At 41.9% G+C, this 22,979-nt stretch overlaps 1 protein-coding gene across 5 annotated transcripts in view; it reads left to right on the top strand.

The window, feature by feature from the left end:
• Nucleotides 1-22,979, top strand: part of VPS13D (vacuolar protein sorting 13 homolog D) — a 219,300-nt gene that overhangs the window by 26,270 nt on the left and 170,051 nt on the right. For all 5 annotated transcript variants that reach the window (XR_014794224.1, XM_084875266.1, XM_084875265.1 and 2 more), the window contains exons 16-24: nt 195-365; nt 1,613-1,743; nt 3,390-3,522; nt 6,672-8,876; nt 10,703-10,854; nt 13,403-14,437; nt 16,728-16,818; nt 19,055-19,181; nt 20,670-20,850. Coding sequence is in view for 4 of the 5 variants with exons in the window: in XM_084875266.1 (XP_084731392.1) it covers nt 195-365; nt 1,613-1,743; nt 3,390-3,522; nt 6,672-8,876; nt 10,703-10,854; nt 13,403-14,437; nt 16,728-16,818; nt 19,055-19,181; nt 20,670-20,850 (4,226 nt within the window). In the remaining variant the exon portion in view is untranslated. The remainder of the gene's footprint in view (nt 1-194; nt 366-1,612; nt 1,744-3,389; nt 3,523-6,671; nt 8,877-10,702; nt 10,855-13,402; nt 14,438-16,727; nt 16,819-19,054; nt 19,182-20,669; nt 20,851-22,979) is intronic.

Genomic DNA, 22,979 nt, shown 5'->3' with positions numbered 1-22,979 from the left:
TGCAACCACCTTTCTTGAGGAGTCCTGTCATAATTAAGGGTCAGTCCTTATTAAGGGTCATAAAATGTGTGTAAACGTGAACTAATTGGGAAATATTTAGGAGATGTCTTTTCTCTGAATGCCTCCTAGGGCCATTAAGAATCGGGTGGTTGATTTTGCCGTGTTCCGTTTTCTCACTCTGGTTCTCTCTCCAGCTGCGGACCCGGATGCCCCGGTGTTTGAGATGCTGTATGAAAGAAACCCAGTGCACAGCCATTTTGAGAGGCGGCTGAACGTCAGCACCAGGCCCTTGAACATCATATACAATCCCCAGGCTATCAAAAAAGTAGCTGACTTTTTCTACAAGGGAAAGGTTCATACCTCAGGTTAACTTTTTTGTTTGTTTGCTCTAATGTTCCTTTCTCAGGACATCTTTCCTGTCATTTCTGGCGCTCTGGACGAGGCTTATTGCACGTTCAGGTGGCCTGGTAGTGGTGCAAAAGGCCTGCAGAGCGCGGGGGTGGGGTTGTCTTCGGAAAGTCACTTTTCCAGGAGGAGTCAATATCCTTAAATGTTGTCTTTGCCTCCATTTAGCAAACATTTTTTAATTCTTCCCATTCCATTCGGATGGCGGTTTCCTTGGCTACCCAGGATATTTTTGATCACTTGAATTTAGGAGGCATGTCCAAGGATTCCCTTCTGGATGGCAGATAGAATCAGTGTCTGCTTTTTGTGCTTGGTGCAGCATTAAATACTGCCAAGTTCATCACTGCTCTCTCCCACATCACTGACATTAGTTTTCCTTTGTTTTCTGCAGTAGGTGCAGAAAAGGTACTTTTGTTGAAGGGAAATTGATAAAACAACATTACTTGGCTAAATGTATTCTCCCTCCTTCTAATAATAATTAATGAAGCTCTTTAGTTTTTGGTCTCTTTTTGAATTCTTTTCATGTAAATACTAGCCATACATGTCTTGGCTTCATTGCTCCTTCACTGATAGAATATAGAAGGTATTTCCCTCTAAATTCCATGTCTTCTTTCTTAAAAAAAAAAAAAAAAAAAAAATTAAAAAAAATACACACACACACACACACACATATCAATACATATATTTATATATATATTTTTACTGATTTCAGAGAGGAAGGGAGAGGGAGAGAGAGAGAGAAATATCAATGGTGAGAGAGAATCATTGATTGGCTACTTCCTGCACACCCCCTACTGGAAATTGAGCCTGAAACCCGGACATGTGCCCGTGACCGGAATTGAACCCGGGACCCTCAGTTTGCAGGCCGATCTTCTATCCAAATTGGCTAGAGCCCATTTCCTCTTTCAATGTAATGCCATGCTTTTAAGGTTTTGCAATAAAATAGTTTGACTCTTTCAGACAATAATTCAAGAAATCCTAGTACCTTATGTACCTTCCCTGCCTTTCTCCTCAGGGCTGTCCCTCACCCACCTGTGCCTCGTCCCTGTTACCCTCTATAGTGCCCGGCCAGGCCGGAGGAAGGAACTGTTGTCAGAGACTGTTTTTTAGTTTTGGTGGAAATTCTTGGTGAGAACAGATGTCACAGCGCTTTCGACCACCACGCCATTTGCAAGGTCTGATTCTCCTGTTTGTTTCAATCTTGCAGGTTTTGGTTATCAGTCTGAACTTGAGTTGAGAGTGGCTGAAGCTGCCCGAAGGCAGTATAACAAACTGAAGATGCAGACCAAGGCAGAAATCCGACAAACTCTCGATCGTCTGCTAGTGGGGGACTTCATTGTAAGTGGGTGTACATCAGCAGTCTTGCAGGGCTGGGGAAGGGGCAGGTATGCGTTCTGTCAAGTTCTTTACCTGTTTCGGATGGGCATGCTTATATCAGTTAATTTGGTTAAATTGAAACTGAAATCCTTATCAGCTAGCAAAAAAAAACAACAACAAAAAAACACCTTTTATAGTCAGAGTTTAGTGAATTAAAAGATGATAAATAAAGATGAATGTCTGTGATCAGATCATGTTTCTTCCTTGTACCAAATCTAGAACATCCTCAAGACTTATCTTTGTTCCATTTTCTAGACCTGATATTTTATAAATGTTTCACTTAAGAGTACCCCCTTTTCACTTACTGTTACAGAAGAAAAATAACCAGATTTATCCCTCAGTTTCCATTCCAGGATATGATGGTCACTTTGTGATGCTAAGTGACCAGCTGATGCATGGATGTCATAGACAGGGAGAGCCAAAAAACATCAGTCCAGCCAAACTCAGTTTCCTAACACTAGCATGGAGGTGTACTGCCAAGACGCGGCAGTAGATGGCGCAATTAGAGTGTAGCTTTTGGACAGTGCAGAGCCCGTTGGGGTGTAAGGGATGGCAGGAATGTTCTAATAAAATGTTTCAGGGTCTATGCATAGTAGGGGACGGAAAATCAGTACTGTTTTCTGTTTTCGTGTGCGTGTTTCAACACACATTACAATTAGTGTCCTATTAGACAAAGATTTCTCTTTGATAACATACACATTAGCTTTTACTACATACATGTAATTGAGGCCATTTTAGTTGCAGAGTAGAACAGGTGACACATTCATGAATTCTTTTGTTTTTTGTTTTTGTTTTTGTTTTTTAAAAATATATTTCACATGTGAAAGCTTATATTTTTTACTAAGGTACTCTAGATTGAAAGTCCATAGTTACTACTCTATTCTATATAATAAAAACTTAATAATCTAAGTGTCCAACCATTTGACTGTTCAATGAGTTGCTATGATATGCACTGACCACCAGGGGACAGACACTCTGACTGGTAGGTTAGCTTGCTGCTGGGGTCCAGCCGATGGGAATGGGTGAAGTGGGCTGGACATTCCCTAGAGCCCTCATGCAGTCCCTCCCTGGCCCTGGTCATGCACTAGTGGGGTTCATAGGCCTGGCCTGTGCCCTCTTGCAAATCCCGGATCCCTCAGAGGATGTTGGAGAGCCAGTTTCAGCCCAATCCCCACATGCCAGGCTGAGGGAACCCCACTGGTACACAAATCCGTGCACCGGGCCTCTAGTGAATAAATAAAAATGTTTGGATTTCTATGTTTATTTGAGTTCCATTATTTCTGCAATACTTTATAGTACTAAGTTATGTAGATTTAAAAACAAGATCTTTCTTAAACGATGGGTTATCACAATTAAGAGCAGATAAACCTCCAAACCAGTAATTTGCTAATTTCTCCCCACTTGACATTGCCTGTGGTAATGTCATAATTGGTTAAGCTTTTGGATCTGCTTTTGTTTTACACTTTGTGTCTAATATCAAAGACCATTAAGTCATGTGATATCACTAGAGGTGGCCTTCAGAAGGCTTGAACCCTGACTTATGAAGCTGTTCAGTTTCAGCAATGTAGTTAAAAGTTATTTAATTGTAGTTTGTTTTATTTTTACAGGAGGACAGTAAACGGTGGACTGTACGACTAGATATTTCTGCCCCTCAAGTGATATTTCCCGATGATTTCAAATTCAAGAATCCTGTGTTAGTTGTTGTGGATCTAGGAAGAATGCTACTGACAAATACCCAAGGTACAGTGCGAATGGGGTGTAATGAAAACATAACTTGGTAGGTTAGTCTGTCTATGCTTAACCAAATAAAGCTTCAAAAAGGTTTATTAACATTTTAAAACTCCAAAGTTCGTTTGTTACTTTATTGGGATATATTTTAATATGTATAATTCATTCGTTTTTGACATATTGCTAGAATCGTGCGTCTGTCACTGTTACTTAATTCCAGAACATTTTCATCATCTCAAGAAGAAATTCTAAACCCATTAGCAGTCACTCATTCTCCATCACCCCCTCTCCCAGCCCCTGACAACTACTAATCTATCTCTGGATTTCTCTGTTCTGAACATTTTTTTTGGGGGGGAGGGGAGAGCGGGGAATTTTAGAGGATGTTTATTAAAGCTGGAGACAATGAGACAGGAAGGTCTGGGGAAATGAGCCTAGTCTGGTCTGTTTTGGCTCACTAAGAAGTTAGAGAAAAGGGGGCCTTGGAGACAGGCTCCAGGGGTTTGCTTGGGATGAACTGCTGCTGCCCTTTGCTGCCCTGGTTGCAAGCCTTATGGTGTTCCTTAGCGTTTGGGAGATGCATGTCTTTGGGGAAAGAAGTGGAGGGGAGGATGTGGGTATGCTTCTGAGAGACAGAGAGTGCCTGTTCTGAACAGTTTTTAAGAATGGAATTATCAATAGGCTTTTTATGTCTGGCTTCTGTCACTTAGCATAGTGTTTTCAGGGCTTATCCATGTTGTGTCATGTATAAGTACTTCATTTCCACTTAATGGCTGAATAATATTCCTTGTATGAACATATCACATTTTACTTTTCCATTCATCAGGTGATGGGTGTTTGTGTTGCTTCCACTTTTTGTCTATTTTGAATAATGCTGATATGAACATTTATGGGTAGACTTTTGTGTAGACATGTATTTTCAGTCTCTTGGGTATACTTCAGTGTTGAATTGCTAGGTCATATAGTGACTTTAGTTAAACATTTTGAGGAACTACCAGATTGTTCCCTAAAATGACTACACCATTGACTCTTACTAGCAATGTAAGAGAATTTCTCTACATTCAATTTCTCTACATCCTCACCAACACTTGTTATTATCTGTCTTTTGGATTATACCCATTTTTATGAATAATATAGTATCATTATGGTTTCTTTTTTAAAAATATTTTTTAAAATTGATTTCAGAGAGGAAGGGAGAGGGAGAGAGAGATAGAAACATCAGTGATGAGAGAAAATCATTGATCAGCTGCCTCCTGCACACCCCACACTGGGGGTGGAGCCCACAACCTGGACATGTGCCCTGACTGGGAATCCAACCATGATCTCCTGGTTCATAGGTCGATGCTCAACCACTCAGCCATGCTGGCCAGGCCTTTTAAAAATTTATTCAATTTATTTTTCTCGTGACTTTTATGTAACATTTTATATATATATATATATATATATATATATATATATATATATATATTTTTTTTTTTTTTAAATATATTTTATTGATTTTGTACAGAGAGGAAGGGAGAGAGATAGTTAGAAACATCTATGAGAGAGAGTCATCGATCAGCTGCCTCTTGCACACCCCCTACTGGGGATATGCCCACAACCAAGGTACATGCCCTTGACCGGAATCGAACCCGGGACCTTTCAGTCCCCAAGCCGACGCTCTATCCATTGAGCCAAAGTGGTTTCAGCAACATTTTATATTTTAATAAACATTATTTCTCAGCATTTAATTTCAGGAATAGAGATTTAATCTATTTAGAAATATTAGGGACATATATAAAAAGAGACTCCTGGCCCTGGCCGGTGTAGTTCAGTTGGTTGGAACATTGTCCTATACACTGAAAGGTTGAGGGTTGGATTCCCAATTAGGGCACATAATGGGTTTGATCCCTGGTTAGGGTGTCTAAGGGAGGCAACCAATCGACGTTTCTCTCATTAATCTTTCTGCCCCCCCCCCCCCTAAAATCAGTAAAAACATGTCCTTGGGTGAAACTTAAAAAATAAATAAAAAGTAAAGAGAGATTACCTGGAAGGTAATTTTATTGCTATTATAAAATCCCCAATATAGTCATTTTTATCTTGAGGTGGGAGGGAAGAAAGAGAGGATTACTGGCATAAGAGAGATTAAGGAAGTTTATCAAATAATTTTAACCTTATCTTCACTGAGAAAACCCTAAAAAACAGACTAGGGTAGATGATTTGAGCAGGAGTGGTAAAGTTTGGTACAGAAGGGAATGTTAAAAGGGAATTAGATCTGAAGGAAAGGATCACAACCACAAAACAAGTACCCACTTATAAGACATCAACATGGAACAGGGACATAGATGAGCAAACCCAGTGGTTTTTTCCTTTTAAATCCTCACTTGAGGATGTTTTTTCCATTGATTTCTGGAGACAGTTGAAGAGAGGGAGGGGGGGGGAAACGGAGAGAAACATTGATGTGAGAGAGACACATCGATTGGTTGCCTCCCACATGCACTCTCATCAGGGCTGAGGAACTTGCAACTGAGATATGTTTCCTCGACTGGGAATCAAACCCCCAACCCTTTGGTCCTCAGACCAACACTCTAACCACTGAGATAAACCAGCCAGGGCCCCAGTGGCGTGTTTTTGTAGTTGTCTCAGCTCTGTTCGTCTGTACAAGAGAGTGTGAACCCTGGGGCTAGAACATGACATATTGAGAAGTCACTGCTTGCCCAGCACTGATCTAGGAGCTGAGGATATTGTGTTGGGTAAGATGGATGAGGCCTCTGTTCTTTTGGAACATTCTAGCGGGAGGAACAAAATGAACACACAGACAAAAACAGGAAAAAGCAAGCAAAGACTTGTGGAGAGTGATGTATTGTAAAAAGGGTTGGTAATAGCAGCTCAGCAGTGCAGCTCATGGTGGGGACGCAGTTTGGGGTAGCAACTTGATGGTTTGTGCACCCCTATATGTGTCCCTGTGTATCCAGCAGGTCTCTGTTTTTTCGTGTTCAGATACTTTCTCTTTGCGTTTTGATTTCCAAATAATAGGTAAGCTCCCACTGAGAAAAATGGTAAATACAGATATCAGCTTCGAGTTTTTGTTAATTTATTTTTATTAATTTGGGGTTGGTTGATTCTCTAAAGGAAAGAAGGCAGAGCAGACATAGACTTTGAATCCTCTCTTTTTTTACCCGCAGATGACTCCGAGAGGAAGAGTGTGGATGAGTCAGCCTCTGAAGAGAACCAGTTTAGTGACGACGAGTATATGACCCCTCTTGCCACACCTCCTAACACCCCACCCCCCGAGACGAGCAGCAGCAATGAGGAGAAAACACCTCCATTTTCTATCAGCGAAGAGCAGCTCCAAGCACATTTATTGAGCACGAAGATGTACGAGAGGTACTCCCTGTCATTTATGGACCTCCAGATCATGGTGGGACGAGTGAAGGACAATTGGAAGCATGTCCAGGACATTGATGTGGGGCCCACCCACGTGGTCGAGAAATTCAATGTTCACCTGCAGTTAGAACGCCGATTGATTTATACTTCCGATCCCAAGTACCCCGGAGCCGTGCTCTCAGGTAACCTGCCTGACTTAAAGATCCACATCAACGAAGATAAAATATCTGCCCTGAAGAATTGCTTCGCTCTCCTCACCATGCCAGAAATGAAGACTTCAGACTCTCAGATTAAAGAGAAGATTTTCCCCCAAGAGGGCCCGCGGGGAACTCTGCAGGACTCTGTAATGAACTTAACCCAGAGCATCGTGATGCTGGAGCAGCACACCCGGGAGGTCCTGGTGGAGTCGCAGCTGCTCCTGGCCGAGTTCAAAGTGAACTGCATGCAGCTCGGTGTGGAGAGCAATGGCCAGTACATTTCCGTGCTCAAGGTATTTGGCACCAACGCTCACTTTGTCAAGAGGCCTTACGATGCCGAAGTCTCCCTGACTGTTCACGGTTTGCTCCTGGTGGACACCATGCAGACATACGGTGCAGATTTTGACCTTTTGATGGCGTCACACAAGAACTTGAGCTTTGATATCCCAACAGGAAGCCTCCGAGCTAGCAGGTCCCAGTCTCCTGTCTCTGGATCCAACGTGGCCCCCTTCGCTAATGCTGTCCCTGTGACCGACCCGTCAGCTGCTGGTGTCTCACTTGACAGGATTCTCACCAAAGAACAGGAGTCCCTCATTAAATTGGAGTATCAGTTTGTGAGTTCAGAGTGCCCCTCAATGAATTTGGATAGCACTCTCCAGGTGATTTCATTGCAGGTGAATAATTTGGATATTATTCTAAATCCAGAGACAATTGTGGAGCTGATTGGTTTTCTTCAAAAATCTTTTCCCAAGGAAAAGGATGATTTGAGTCCCCAGCCTTTAATGACTGACTTTGAGAGAAGCTTTAGGGAAGAAGAAACTTACCAAGCTACCTATGAACAAAACACTGAGGTTGCAGTGGAGATCCACCGACTTAACTTACTGCTCCTCCGGACAGTGGGGATGGCGAATGGAGAGAAACATGGCAGAAAAATTGCGACTGCTAGTATAGGGGGCACCAAAGTCAACGTCTCAATGGGGAGCACGTTTGACATGAATGGTTCTCTCGGTTGTTTGCAGCTTATGGATTTGACACAAGATAATATTAAGAACCAGTATGTTGTCAGTATCGGGAATTCCATGGGCTATGAAAACATCGTCAGCGATATCAGTTACTTCGAATCTGTATTTGTCAGAATGGAAGAGGGAGCCCTCCATGAAGCATTGAGTTTCACGTTTGTTGAGAAATCGAAGCAGGAGTGTTTTCTCAACCTCAAGATGGCTTCCCTGCATTATAACCACTCCCCTAAATTTTTGAAGGAGTTGACATTGTCCATGGATGAGCTAGAGGAGAATTTTCGAAGTATGCTGAAAAGCGCAGCCACCAAAGTCACCACAGTGCTAGCTACCAAGACAGCCGAGTACAGTGAGATGGTATCACTCTTTGAAACGCCAAGGAAGACGCGGGAATCCTTTAGCTTGGAAGAGAATGAGATATATGGGTTTAGCCCAGCTGCCTCTCAGGCTGACACTGTGAAGCTAATCTTGAACATAAACATTGAGTCGCCAGTTGTTTCCATCCCTCGGAAGCCTGGGAGCCCGGAGTTGTTGGTAGGACACTTGGGACAGATATTTATCCGGAATTTTGTGTCAGGAGATGATGAATCCAGAAGCGACCGTCTGCAGGTGGAAATCAAAGACATTAAATTGTACTCTTTGAATTGCACCCAGTTGGCAGGCAGAGAGGGTCCTGGGTCTGACGCAAGCCGGGCGTCTTGCCCTCCCTCTGGGTCTGCCAGTACCAACAGCCAGGAGGAAGCTCATTTCACCCGACATGATTTCTTTGAATCTTTGCATAGAGGCCAAGGTGAGGAGTATTAATCATGTCTCATTTTATTTAAAGACTAGAAGCCCAGTGCACAAAATTCATGTATGGTGGTGGTGGTGGGGTCCCCTCAGCCCAGCCTGCACCCTCTCCAATCTGGGACCCCTTGGGGGATGTTGGACTGCCAGTTTAGGCCTAATACCTGGGACTGGCAGTCGGACATCCCTTTCATAATCCTGGAGTGCTGGCTCCTAATCGCTCACCTGCCTGTCTGCCTGGTCGCCTTAAGTGTCCTCCCCCTTCCCCTCCGCCGGCCTGGTTGCCCCCAACTGCCCCCTGCCAGCCTGGTTGCCCCTAACTGCCCTTCCCTGCAGGCCTGGTTGCCCCCAACTGCCCTCTCCTGCCGGCCTGGTTGCCCCTAACTGCCCTCCCCTGCCAGCCTGGTCGTCCCCAACTACCCTCCCCTGCTGGCCTGGTCACCTCCAACTGCCCTCTCCTGCTGGTCTGGTTGCCCCCAACTGTCCTCCCCTGCAGGCCATCTTGTGGTGGCCATCTTGTGTCCACATGGGGGTGGCCATCTTGTGTGTTGGAGTATGGCCAATTTGCATATTACTCTTTTATTAGATAGGACTAGAGGACCGATGCATAAAAATCGTGTAAGAGAAGGCCTTCCTTCCCCTGGCTGCCTGTACTGGCTTCCCTCTGGCACCCGGGACCTGGGCTTTCCTCCAGCCGCTGACAGGCACTGGGATCCCGGCTTCCCTAGCAGTCCCAGCTTCATTTGGAAGGTCGTCTGGTCTAATTAGCATATTATGTGTTTATTATTATAGATTCCAAACCCAGCTCATGTATACTTTGCTTAAAGCAACAACAAAAACCTTTCCTTTAGTATTATCCCCAGTTACTATTTACGAAATCACACTGGAATTTTAATAGAATGCTTCATATTAGGTTGATATGTTTTCAGCTTTTCCATTCAATGCCATATTTGGTGAAATCAGAATTTTTTTAAGTGGCCCCCTTTGAAATTGGTTATATATAGAGATGTTTCAGGAGTGGATTCTGTTAAAACCAGTGTTTAATTTGGTGAAATACATCTGATTTTTTAATTTCTAGTTAAATATTTCCTAGTTAAATATTATAGTCCAAGGCAGCTGGAGGGATTGACATAAAAAGAATCTGAAATTTAGTCTGTGGATGTTATGTCCGCTTTTTAGTGTCCTACCCTTTTATAATGGGTTCAGGGTTCTAGAAATAAGATGCCTGCATTTGTGTTCCCGATCTGATATATTAAAACCCAACAGTTGAATCTGTTGGTCTTGGCATCCTCAGAAATCAGGTAAGCCCTAGAGCATGGCTTTATTTATTGGTGAGGAAATGAATGCCTTTGAGGAATTCCTCCTCTGTGCTTCTCAGATGTTAATTCCCTGATTACTTACATGCTTACCCAACGATTGCTTTCTCTGCTTGGTATAAAGGCTGTTCACTTAGAACCTTGTGTTGTTCAAATTCTGATTTGGGCCAATTAAGAGGAACCCATCTATGCCTGAAAGCTGGGTAAGGATGAGCAATTTGGTTTGAAAAATGCCAGCTTGGGGCTACGAGAAGCTTGTAAACCCTGGCCTGGATTCATGTTCACCACATCGTGTTTTGAAGCCACCAAATGGAGCATGCCATGAAAATATTGTTTCTTTCTTGTATAAATTGATCTTGTGCCCCTGCTTGCTCTGAGTTTGGTCTTGGGATAGTCATCAAAGTTTGTATTTAATCATGGACCTCCTGCTCTATTTTCTGTATCCTGCTCTTAATCAGTGATAACCAGTACATAGTAGTGTTTTCAGACTGTCATTTCTCCTCTCTTCTGCCAGCCTTTCACATCCTGAACAACACCACCATTCAGTTTAAGCTGGAGAAGATCCCTATAGAGAGAGAATCTGAACTGACTTTCTCCCTCAGTCCAGATGACCTGGGAACTTCTAGCATCATGAAGATTGAAGGGAAGTTTGTCAATCCGGTTCAGGTAAATAAATACCTTGTGGATTTTCATGTCCAGACAGTTAAAGTCACCTGTTTTATATTTAGAATAAATGTATTTATGTATTTTCATATTATATATAAACTATTGGAAGGAAAATATATAAACTCAAGGAGATATCATTAATGCATATTATTATTGATAACTTGTTCTAGTCAACATGGAGTCTTTTTATTGTGTCCTTTTATCCCTGGGAATCGGTCTTATCAGCCATCTTCCTGTGGAGGAGGGGTGTGTTTTATAGAGGAAGATGGAAGATCCTAAGTTCCATTGCCATTCAGAAACGAGGAAAATTATTGCTTAAAAAGTCAGTGTCTCTTTCCCAGGAGGACATAATATCTTTGACATACTTGGCCCAACCTATAAAATAATCTGATTATCTGAGCTGTTGACAGATCCTTTCAAGGGAGAATTAGAATTAGTCTTGCCCGCTTTGAAATGAAATGGGCCTGGATAGGGATTTCTTGTGTGTGTGTGTGTGTGTGTGTGTGTGTGTGTGTGTGTACATACACTTGTCATCCCTTTTCCTTTAAAAGTGTAATTTTTCCTGCTTTCACAGGGATGAGAGAAAAGAGCATAATATTATAAAACAGCAAGGACAGGCAGGATTTTAAGACAGTGGATCCTAGGCTTGGGCATTAGCTGGTCATCAGTCTGTGTGTCAGGAGTGCTAACAGAATGTGTGTACTTCTTAGTATCAGTGATTCTTGGATATGAGACTCTGGGTAATAGAACTGTCCCCAAAGCTTTTCTATGCATTTTCATCTTAAATCTAGCACATAATGTGAATTCTATTGAGTTCTATAGCCTTATTCTTATGGTTATCATTGATTTACTATAGTTTTTGGTGATATTCTTTATTATAAATTATTTTAAATTATTAAAAATAATTTTTTAAGTAATGTAAAATATTTTATTATGAAAAACTTTAAACATACACAAAAGTAGACTATCTAATGAACCTTATGCACGCATCACTCAGATTTTTTTTCCAATCACTTGGATTTTAAGGCAAATCCCAGACCTCATGCCATTTTTATCTATATTTTTGGAATGTATCTCTACAGACTACATACATTTTGACACACCTACAATAATATTATCATGTCTGATGAAATAAATGAGGATTTCTTAGCATCATTAAATTTTAATCCATTTTTCAAAAATGTCTTTTCACGTTAGGCTTGTTCAAATCAGGGTCCAGACAAGGTCTGCACTCTGCGTTTGTGGGTCTCTATTAATTTAGGTTTCCTCTCATTTCCCCCCATGCTATTATTTTGTTGTGAAAACCAGGTCATTTGTCCTATAGAATGTCCCACTTTCTGGATTCGCTGTTTGTTTGTGGTGTTACTTAACTTGTCCCCCCACATTTCCTGTAAACTGTAACTTAACTCTACAGCTTTAACTGGATTCCGGTTCATTTTTTGTTTTTTTGTTTAGGCTAGACACTTCAAAGGTAGTGCTGTGGGCTTCGTATTGCATTGTGTGGGAGACATGTAATGATTGGTTGTCTCTCTCAGTGATGCTAAGATGGGTGATTGTGTCCCTGTGACAGGAACCTGATCCCTTCATTGCAAAAATCTCCGTCAGTCATTCATAGAAGAGCTTATTCTACAGGGATGAACTGTGATGGGATAAATTATTTAATTAGGGGTTATAAAATGATCGCCTTCTAATTCCATCATTTCTATATCTGTTTGGAATTCCTCTGTTAAAAAATTGCTCTTAAGTAAATAAAAAACTTGCTTGAAAATATTTTAGATGAGAAGTTGTAATTAAAAACAAAATAAGCCGAAACCGGTTTGGCTCAGTGGATAGAGCGTCGGCCTGCGGACTGAAAGGTCCTGGTTCAATTCCGGTCAAGGGCATGTACCCTGGTTGCGGACACGTCCTCAGTAGTGGGTGTGCAAGAGGCAGCTGATCGATGATTCTCTCTCATCGATGTTTCTAACTCTCTATCCCTCTCTTCCTCCCTGTAAAAAATCAATAAAATATATTAAAAAAAGAAGAAAAAAAGTAGCTTTCCTTCAAAAAAAAACAACAAAATAAGGGAGAAAGGAAATATAGGTAATAATAGATCATTAATACTACCATTAAGAGCAGTATCTATTTGTTTAGCTGTAAACATAGGTGGTTACACTGCTTGGTGATGATCAGAGGTTTTAGAACCATGGATCTTGTTTCTCAGCCCTGCGGTGCAACCACTCTGGACTTTTAGCAGCATCCCCTTCAGTTTCTGCAGTTGTTCTTATGTGGTTAGAAAGTGTGATTGAGGCCTACAACCAGTTGCACTTAATGAACATTTATTGTGTATAGGTTATTCCATTAGGTACTGGGGGAAGACCTTTAAACAGACAGGGTCAGAGAGAGAGGTAAGGACAGAAGAGAAACAAAAGAGACAGTTCTTGCCATCAACTAATTTATAACTTCTTTGGAAACCCATAAAAGGCAACTTTGGTAATTTTGGGGCAGTGCAGCTGAGTACAATTAATCATGGTAACAGAATAACGGAATTTTTTATCTTTGCATACAGGTGGTGTTAGCAAAGCATGTGTATGAGCAGGTTTTACAAACGCTGGACAATCTCGTGTACAGTGAAGACCTGAATAAGTTTCCAGGCAGTGCCGCCTCCTCACCGTGCCCTAATTCTCCTCTGCCTTCCCTCAGTACCTGCGGAGAGCCTTCCCTGGAAAGGAAGGAGAACGGATTGTTCAGCCACTCCAGCCTTTCTAACTCTTCTCAGAAGTCCTTGTCTGTGAAGGAGGTCAAATCCTTTACCCAGATTCAAGCCAACTTTTGTATATCAGAGCTTCAAGTTCAGCTAAGCGGAGATCTGACCTTGGGGGCCCAGGGGCTGGTGAGCTTAAAGTTTCAGGATTTTGAGGTGGAATTCAATAAAGACCATCCTCAGACCCTATCCATTCAGATTGCCCTGCGTTCTCTGCTGATGGAAGACCTATTGGAGAAAAATCCGGATTCTAAATACAAGAACCTGATGGTGTCTCGGGGAGCCCCTAAGCCGTCAAGTTTAGCACAAAAAGAATATCTTTCTCAGTCTTGCCCTTCGATATCCAATGTGGAGTATCCTGACATGCCTCGCTCTCTCCCCTCCCACATGGAAGAAGCTCCTAATGTCTTTCAGCTGTATCAGAGACCTACCTCGGCATCCAAGAAGAAGCAAAAGGAAGTCCAAGACCAGGACTGCCCTTTGACCCCACCTCCTTCTCCATCAGTAGATGAGCCCAAGACACTTCCTGGAAAGAGTAAATTTGATGATTCCTTGGTCCACATCAATATATTCTTGGTGGATAAGAAGCATCCAGAATTCTCTTCCATTTACAACCGAATTAACCGGAGCATTGATGTTGATTTTAACTGCTTGGATGTGCTCATCACACTGCAAACTTGGGTCGTGATTCTAGATTTTTTTGGAATCGGTTCCACTGCAGACAACCATGCAATGAAGGTCCCTGCGCCTGAGGACATTCTACAAAACGTGAAGTCAGAAGCAAATGCTCTGCCGGAGCCTGAGCTTCAGGATCCAGTTAACACCAGGCTGGATCTCAAGGTATCAGCTCCCTTTCACTCCTTGAAGTTCTAAGAATGAATTTTAGTTTGTTTATTGAAATTGGACCATCATGCATTTACTCTAGAAAATAGATCCATTGGCAGGGGAGCTATATTTATCTGTTACAAAAAGGTAGACAATGGCTTAGAAAAGGTTTGAGTGTAAATCCCATCTGGAGGCAGGGAAAGTAAACGGTTTGGTACATGGACGTTTGGTACATGGACGTTTGGTACATGGACGTTGGTTTGTATAATTCAGTGGAATTACTTAGTTCCTTTGTGCCTCAGTTTCCTCATCTTCCATCATCTAATTAAGATAACAGATGTAGTTGGTTAAGACAACAGGACTGGGTAACTGCCCCTCAAAAATTGACTTTTTAAAATAAGAACTTAAAAAAAAATTTAATGTGAAGATTTTCAAATATATCACAAACAGAGGGAATCTATACTAATAAAAGCCTAGGTGGTCGTCATGTCCTGATGCTGCCATGCCATCACGCTGTCAGTCCATCACCAGGGTGGGCAGGGCTTGACTCTCTGTGCATGATGCGGGGGTGGGCCTCAGCGGCTGCTCGTGTGACTGCCCCTGGGGGTCCTGTGGCTGCATGTGCTGCGGAGGTGGGACCCCTGGCTCTGGCCTACCTCTTTGGGGCAATTGATCGTGGGGCTCCTGCACTGTGAGAGGGCACAGGCCTGGCTGGGGGGCCCCTCCCTTTCCCGAGTGCATGAATTTTGTGCACTGGGCCACTAGTCATATATATATATATATATATGGCTAATAGGCTAAGTGTCCCCTCAGGAGTTCGACTGTAAGACCAGGAGTTTGATTGTTCGCTATGATGTGCGCTGACCACCAGGGGGCAGTGCAGAAAGAAGGGAGGCCCCAGCTGGCAGCTGGGGAAAGAATGCAGTGGCTGGCAGCTGACAGCCAGGGAAGGAGGGCCTTGGCTGGCAGCCGAAAGGCCCTGATTGGCCCTGATCACTGGCCGGGCCTAGGGACCCCACCTGTGTATGAATTTTGTGCACCGGACCTCTGATAGTATAATGAACGTCCGTGTACCAAATCCTGTGGGAATCATCACATTTACTTTTCTCCTTGCTGAAGTATTTAAAGCAGATTCTAGATAACATTTCATCTGTACAAACTTCAGTCTTCATTCCTGAAAAATACAGACTTTTAAAATAGAACTACAATGCATTGTCACATATGATTGCCTTAGCAAGAATTCCTTTGTACTACGTATTCCCTAATTGTCTCAAAAATGCTTGTTTACTTGTGCATTGTAGAGGAATGAAAGATTTAAAAAGCTTCATGTCTTTCCTTTGAGGTCTACAATTCAGTGGAATACTTTGCTTTTCTGAGCCATAGTTTTCTCATCTACAAAATGAGGAGAATTAAATGACGGGACATTTGAATTTTTTGCTTGGAGATTCAAATAAGAGTCACACGTTACAGTTGTGTCATGTCTCTGAAATCTGTTAATTTAGCCAATTTTCCTTCTCTTTTATTCCCCCTCACCCCCCATGCAGTTGACTTGTAGAAACTGGGTTAGTGGCTGTAAGGTGTCCCACATCTCGGGTTTGCCATTTGATTCTTTTATCTTCTACTGTGAGAAATGGAAGTTAGTTCTAGAGACTTGATCAGATTCAGGTTCGAGTTTTTTTTTTTTTTTTTTAAATATATTTTATTGATTTTTAACAGAGAGAAAGGGGGAGAGATAGAGAGCTAGAAACGTCGATGAGAGAGAAACATAGACCAGCTGCCTCTTGCACACCACCTACTGGGGATGTGCCCACAACCAAGGTACATGCCCTTGACCGGAATTGAGCCCGGGACCTTTCAGTCCACAGACCGACGCTCTACCACTGAGCCAAACCGGCTTTGGCTGGGTTCGAGTTTTTGGTAAAAACATTTTTAAAGTGGTGCTGAGTGCATCCTGTTACACTATGCCAGGAGGTATAAGACATCTGGTTGGCCCACTTTTAGTGACGCCCCATTCATGCTAAGATGGGGGTTCAGGTGGTGACAGCATAGACAAGCAGCCATAGAGAAGACACTGCAGAATCTGGGTTGTAGATTGCCCCGTTGAGTTTCTATCTTATCAGCTCTCTCCTTAGTCCTCAGATTATGGTTCGACTGGCTGAAGAAAGCTGAAATGAAATTGGCATTAACTTGAAGTTTTACCTTTCTGCTTCTTCCTTGACTTTGTTCTCTTGTTCTGTGGAAGGACACCCTCCCCCATCCTTCCCCGCAAGTAACATTTGTCTAACTTTGTCTTGTGTGCGTTTAGGTTCATTCGCTCTCTCTCGTGTTGAATAAGACCACCAGTGAGCTTGCTAAAGCAAATGTGTCCAAATTAATGGCACACCTGGAAATGATTGGTAAGTGGGGGAAAATCAAACTTGCAAAATCTGGTAAGAATTTGAATATCTTGCTCACAAATCTAATTGTCCTCACATGCTGAATAAAGTGTGGAATCAACAACGACTTGATTGTGCTTATTGGCCTGGCCAAGGTTTATGACAGTGATTCTCAGACGCTGCCTTATGGATGAGAATCATCTGGTCATCTTGATGAAAATGCAGGTGTCTGGCACAGTTCCCTCCCTCCCACCCCTATGTCAGGACTCAGATCCAGGAGGTTGGGATGGAGCCCTAGTGTCTGTGGTTTTAACAAACTCTATCTGGCGATTATATAATTTTTTTTGTCTACACTGGGACATTTTTGAGAGTGAAAGGAGGCATTATTAATAATTACATCTGGGGAACGATTATTCGTTAATTACACTTGGTGTGTAACAGGCTGTTTCTGGGAAACTAGGCCATATGTTCGTTCTATCTATTGCAGTAAAGAGGGGAGCCACCAATAGGGTGTATGATTTTAGGCAGGAAGATATACATATATTTTATATATATATATATATTTTTTTATATATATTGATATATATATATATATTTTTAAAAATATATTTTATTGATTTTTTACAGAGAGGGATAGAGAGTTAGAAACATCGACGAGAGAGAATCATCGACCAGCTGCCTCTTGCACACCCCCTACTGGGGATGTGCCCGCAACCATGGTACATGCCCTTGGCGGGAATCAAACCTGGGATCCTTCAGTCCGCAGGCCGATGCTCTATCCATTGAGCCAAACCGGTTTCGGTGGGCAGGAAGATATTGTTGCAAACCTGGGATTCTTTTTTTTTTTTTTTTAATCCTCATCTGAGGATATGTTTTTACTGATTTGAGAGAGAGAGAGAGAGAAACATCTATCGGTTGCCTCCCATATGAAACCTTTTGGTGTACAGGATGATGCTCTAACCAACTGAACCACCCGGCCAGGGCCCTGGCATTCTTTCCAGTGGGACTCCGTAAGTTGCAATTTTTGTAGAAAAACTGTGATCATCTACATCAAATTTTAAATAGTAGGGATCTCTAAAGTGAATCAAACACTATTCCTCCGTAAGGACCAGGCAATGAAATATGGACCCTGTAATTAAAAACAAGAATGTCTTTTGGGGAAGGAATGAACTGAACTTGAGGTGTTTCTGCCTGGTATAAATCGGTGTCTAAAAGCTGCCTACCAGAGATAGTTCTTTAAAACTGGAGAAGCTGCCGAAACCGGTTTGGCTCAATGGATAGAGCGTCGGCTTGGGGACTGAAAGGTCTCGGGTTTGATTCCCGTCAAGGGCATGTACCTTGGTTGTGGGCATATCCCCAGTAGGGGGTGTGCAAGAGGCAGCTGATCAATGACTCTCTCATTGATGTTTCTAACTCTCTATCTCTCTCACTTCCTTTCTGTACAAAATCAATAAAATATATTTAAAAATAAATAAATAAAACTGGAGAAGCTTGAGTATTTCTTAGAGGACATTAAGAATAAAAAATTAGAATGTGCTTTTTGACTCATTGGGAGCTGAACTAGTAATTGTTTTTATAATGCTAATTATGATGATAAAAATTTATAGAAGCAATAGTTCAGCATATTTCTTCTTACTATCCACCCCCTGGTGAGAATGACTCAATATAGGTTCACTGCTCAGATGCCCGAGTTTCAGCATCCTTTCTGCCCACCTTCCAGGGGCCTCTCGCTGCAGTGTCAGAGTCTTTAGTGTCTCTCTCATGAATACTGTTTTTATTTATTTGTTATTAAATCATACCAAACCACTTAAGGTTGCTTGAATACCTGACATATGTCTAATACTTCCTTTTTCATTTTTTAATCCCATAGTACAATGAATAGAAGTGAGGTTATTTCACTAATTCTATCAATAATTAGGTGTCCACTCTCAGAATGGATCATGCTCCTATCTGCAGTTGTAAATGCTTTTCTCTTTAAATTGTGTATGCACTTAGTTTAATTTCTCCCCTGTTGTAAACGTTCAAGTGTGATGTTGCCGTGTCATTTCAGTCCCCTGCGGACTTTTGCACTGAGCCTACTTGAAAAATTGCATAAGACATTTTTTCCGGGTGTGTTGGAATGGGAAAATTTGTTTTTGTTATGTAGTTCGATCAGATGGTGGGAAGTCTGAGGCATGGGTATGTCAGTTTTGTTTCAGACACCTTTACGGTGTGTGACAAAGAGGGTATGTAACATGTTCTAATCTAACGCCCCTAGAAGGAGACCTGGCCTTGCAGGGCAGCATCGGGAGCCTGTCGCTGAGTGACCTCACAGCCCACGGGGAGTTCTACCGGGAGCGGTTCACCACCAGGGGCGAAGAAGCACTCATCTTCCAGACTTTCAAGTAAACACCTCCGTTTTCTCACTTGACCTTTTGTCATTATTGCTGGCTGTTTCGAATTAGTGTTGACTAATCAATGAAGAAAAGACTTAAAAAATGTACCTTCTTAACACAAAACTGGTATGATCTAGTTGTGAGGAATCCTGATTTCTATTGAAATGGATCTGAGCTGAAGTGGGCTCCTCGGGTTTCATAAACAGATGGGCATGATTGAAGTCCTTCTGATTACCAAAAACCCTGGCTCATGCCGTTCTCCCGCTAACTGGTTATATGATCTTAGGCCGCTCATTTCATCTCTGTGCATCTGTTTTCCTACCGAAATGTTGAGGGACTGAGATCGGTTTCCATCAGGCTGTAAACATTCTAGAATGATTGCAGCCTGAGAAAGTTGTTGAAGATATAGGTGTTAAATTACATCGTGCATTTTTTTTTTTCTGTAGAAACAATCTATATTGAATCTTTTCAGTTTTAGAATTTAGAAGGCATCTGTAGGCCTGCATAGTTATTAAAAGGCAGAAAGTTTAAAACGGTGGTTTTTCAACCTTTGGGGGAGCTGTTAGAAAATACAAATATCCAGCTCTACCCCCTAACATTTTGGTGTAGGGTAAGGTAATGCTCAGTCCTCCCTGCGCCCCAGTTTGCCACAGTGATTCTCATACTCAACCAGAACTGAGAACACCTGTTTCTAAAGATATCTGGGAACTTTTCTGTCATTTTCAGGGGGAGTATGCCATACTGTATTGAGCATTTAGATGGATTAGTTTCTATTGTTACCTACCACAGTGGTGTGGTTCTGTAATAAATGAGATAATTAATATAAAACTCTGAATTCTCTGTCACAGAATAGGTACTTAGCTAGTGTGAGATCCTCTCCCCAGTGACTGTATGCTGTATATTAATTTATTATTATGACACCGTGCTCCATACCCCACTAAATTCAAAATCATTCCTAAGGTTTTCTAATTTGTCTTGGAATGTTGATGCTAAGCCTCTTTGGCCTGTGTTTCACTGGAGTTAAATTAAGACTTCTTTCTGCCTCCAGAAGAGTCTTCCCCAGGAACATCGGTTTGGCTGCCCAGTTTTCTTAGACATTGTTTCATGGTCTTATTTTTATTATCTTTTAAACCCATATTGTCACAATCATTGCTAGACAGAGTGAGCAGGAATCATTGCTTTTCCTTAAAGGCAGGTGAAAGGACCGAACAACAGGGGGCTTGTGAGTGAGTCCTGGAATTGGGAGTGAGCTAGTGCCTGGAGCTGCCCACCTGTGTCCAGCCCTGCTGTCTCTCACCAGCCTTCTATTTCACATCCTCAACGCTTGCCGAAGCTCAGAAAGGGCGCGGTTATTGGAGTTCACTTTGTAAAACTTGATGTGGATTTCCATTTTAATCCTTAAGTGTGTTCTCTAGGGAAACCCCAAGCTCAGTCCTAGTTGTCTTCCAATCCTGACTGGCGTCTTGCCGCCGCTGAGTCACGTGCTGCCGTTGGCAGGTACGGCCGGCCCGACCCTCTGCTGCGGCGGGAGCACGACGTCCGCGTGAGCCTGCAGATGGCCTCGGTGCAGTACGTGCACACGCAGCGCTTCCAGGCCGAGGTGGTGGCCTTCATTCAGCACTTCACGCAGCTGCAGGACGTCCTGGGGCGCCAGCGGGCCGCCATCGAGGGCCAGACGGTAGGTAGTCTCCTTTCTCCAAGCTGCCTTTTCAGTCTGACTGGTTAGTGGGACTTGTAAGCCGCTAAAGCTAAACCTGGAAAATGTCACTAAAGCTATTAGGTAACTTAATGCTTACTAATGCCCTCCATGTAGCTGGTTATCTATAGAAATCTTGCTGCAATCTGAGACTTATATTTCTTATTCATTGTATTGTGAATACCTAGTTACCTTTAAAGTTTAGCTTTAACCTTCTCTAAAAATGATTAATGAAATTTATGGATAATACTTAAGACTCTGGCCCTCCTAGGACGTGAGTGAGGATTCTTCTATTGGAAAGTGGTCCTGAAGAATATATATAAAGAGCGCTTTTTTCCAGATAGAATTAGAATCCCCCAAACTGCTTCTTGCTCCCTTAATGTCTTGGGAGTCTTTCCGTGGCACATCCTGGGCCAAAAGAAACACCCAATGGCTTCCCATTTACGAAGTAATTAAGACTGAATAAGTACATATGTCCTAACAACTTAGTAGCTGCTTGAAAAATAATAACACATAAGTGAAAGAATAATATTTTTATTTCATTCTCAAATAATCACAACTTCTCAAACTTGGGATTGGATTGGACATGACAACCCAAATTTCCTGTTGCGCATTTACTTCCTCATGGTTCTTGCTTTTTGTCACAGCAGCTGCTTAAGACCTAGCTTCACAAAGATGAGACATCCTTGAAAGGATGTCACATGGTTTAGTATTGAATATGAACTAACTCAAGCTAGTTGTTTGCATTATGCGGTGTCTGACAGATGACATGTTTATCTAAAACTTTAACAGGGCCTGGCCACCCACTTGTGAGTGGGCAGCAGCATCTTATGGTGTCCTGGTGCAGTTTGGGGACCATAGAAAACAATTATAATGCAGTTCTATTTTTAAAAATATATTTTTATTGATTTCAGATAGGAAGGGAGGGGGAGAGAGAGCTAGAAACATCAATGATGAGAGAGAATCATTGATTGGTTGCCTCCTGGCCCCTGCCTCCCCCCATTGACCCTGAAACCGGGCATGAACCCTGATGAAATTGAACCATGATCTTCTGATTCATAAGTTGATACTCAATCACTGAGCCACACCGGCTGAGCTGTGACTTGCTTTTTTTGTTCATTGTGCTAATAAGATTCATCCAGATTTATTACATGTGATTGCATTTAATTTATTTTCACTGTGATAATTCATTGTGTATAATAACACATATGGTTTATTCACTTTTCCATTGAGCACTTGGGTTGTTTACAGTGTCTTCCAATGTACATGTATGTGTTAGAGTTTTTCTGAGATACTTAGGAGTGGAATTTTTGGGCCGGAGAGATACACATACTTCTCTTTATAAGATAATGCCAGGTTGTTTTCAGAAATGGCCCCTCCATTACATACTCCCATGGACAATGTGTAAAGAATTCCTTTTATTCATATCTTTGCCAACACTTGTATTGTCAACCTTTATGTTTTGGGTCAGTTACTGAGTGTAAAATGGTATTGTGGACTACATATACTTTTTAAAAACCTTTTAAATTGAGGGAAAGCATATAGTTCATATAGGAAAGTACAGAAAGTGTGTTACCTTCATGCATACACTTTGGGAATAACCCTTTTTTTCATAATCTTTCTCCATCTTGGTTTGCATTTTTCATAGCAATTCTTTTTAATAATAACTATGTAATCCAGCAAGTTAGTTTACTTAACCATTTTCTTGTAATGCTTCCATGAGTATCTTTGTGCCCATAGTTTATTTTTGAGTACTTCTGAATTATAGGTTTGAATCCTGTAAATGGTATTAAATACTTAAGTGGTATTATTTTATAGGACTGAATCCTATAAAGCCATGAACATTTTTGTGACTTTCAGTCCAGCTTTGTTAAACGTTGTCAGTTAGAATTATGTACAATATATTTAAACAATTATTTTTATATGTGCTTAAACTGTAATAAGTAATTGTGAAGAGCCAGTTGGGTTAGGAAAGTACACACTGCATTACAGAGTAATTGGGCTTAACTTCCTGGGGAGGAAGACATTAAATAGCTAAGTTTTAAATTATATAGGACAGCAGAAGGTAAAGGCATATTTTCCTGTTTTGAATAGTGCTAAATGTGTGGTCT

This window comes from Pipistrellus hanaki, assembly GCF_964339955.1.
Source record: "Pipistrellus hanaki genome assembly, chromosome: 2".
In the NCBI taxonomy this organism is placed as follows: domain Eukaryota; kingdom Metazoa; phylum Chordata; class Mammalia; order Chiroptera; family Vespertilionidae; genus Pipistrellus; species Pipistrellus hanaki.
This window is presented reverse-complemented; position numbering and strand designations above follow the sequence as displayed.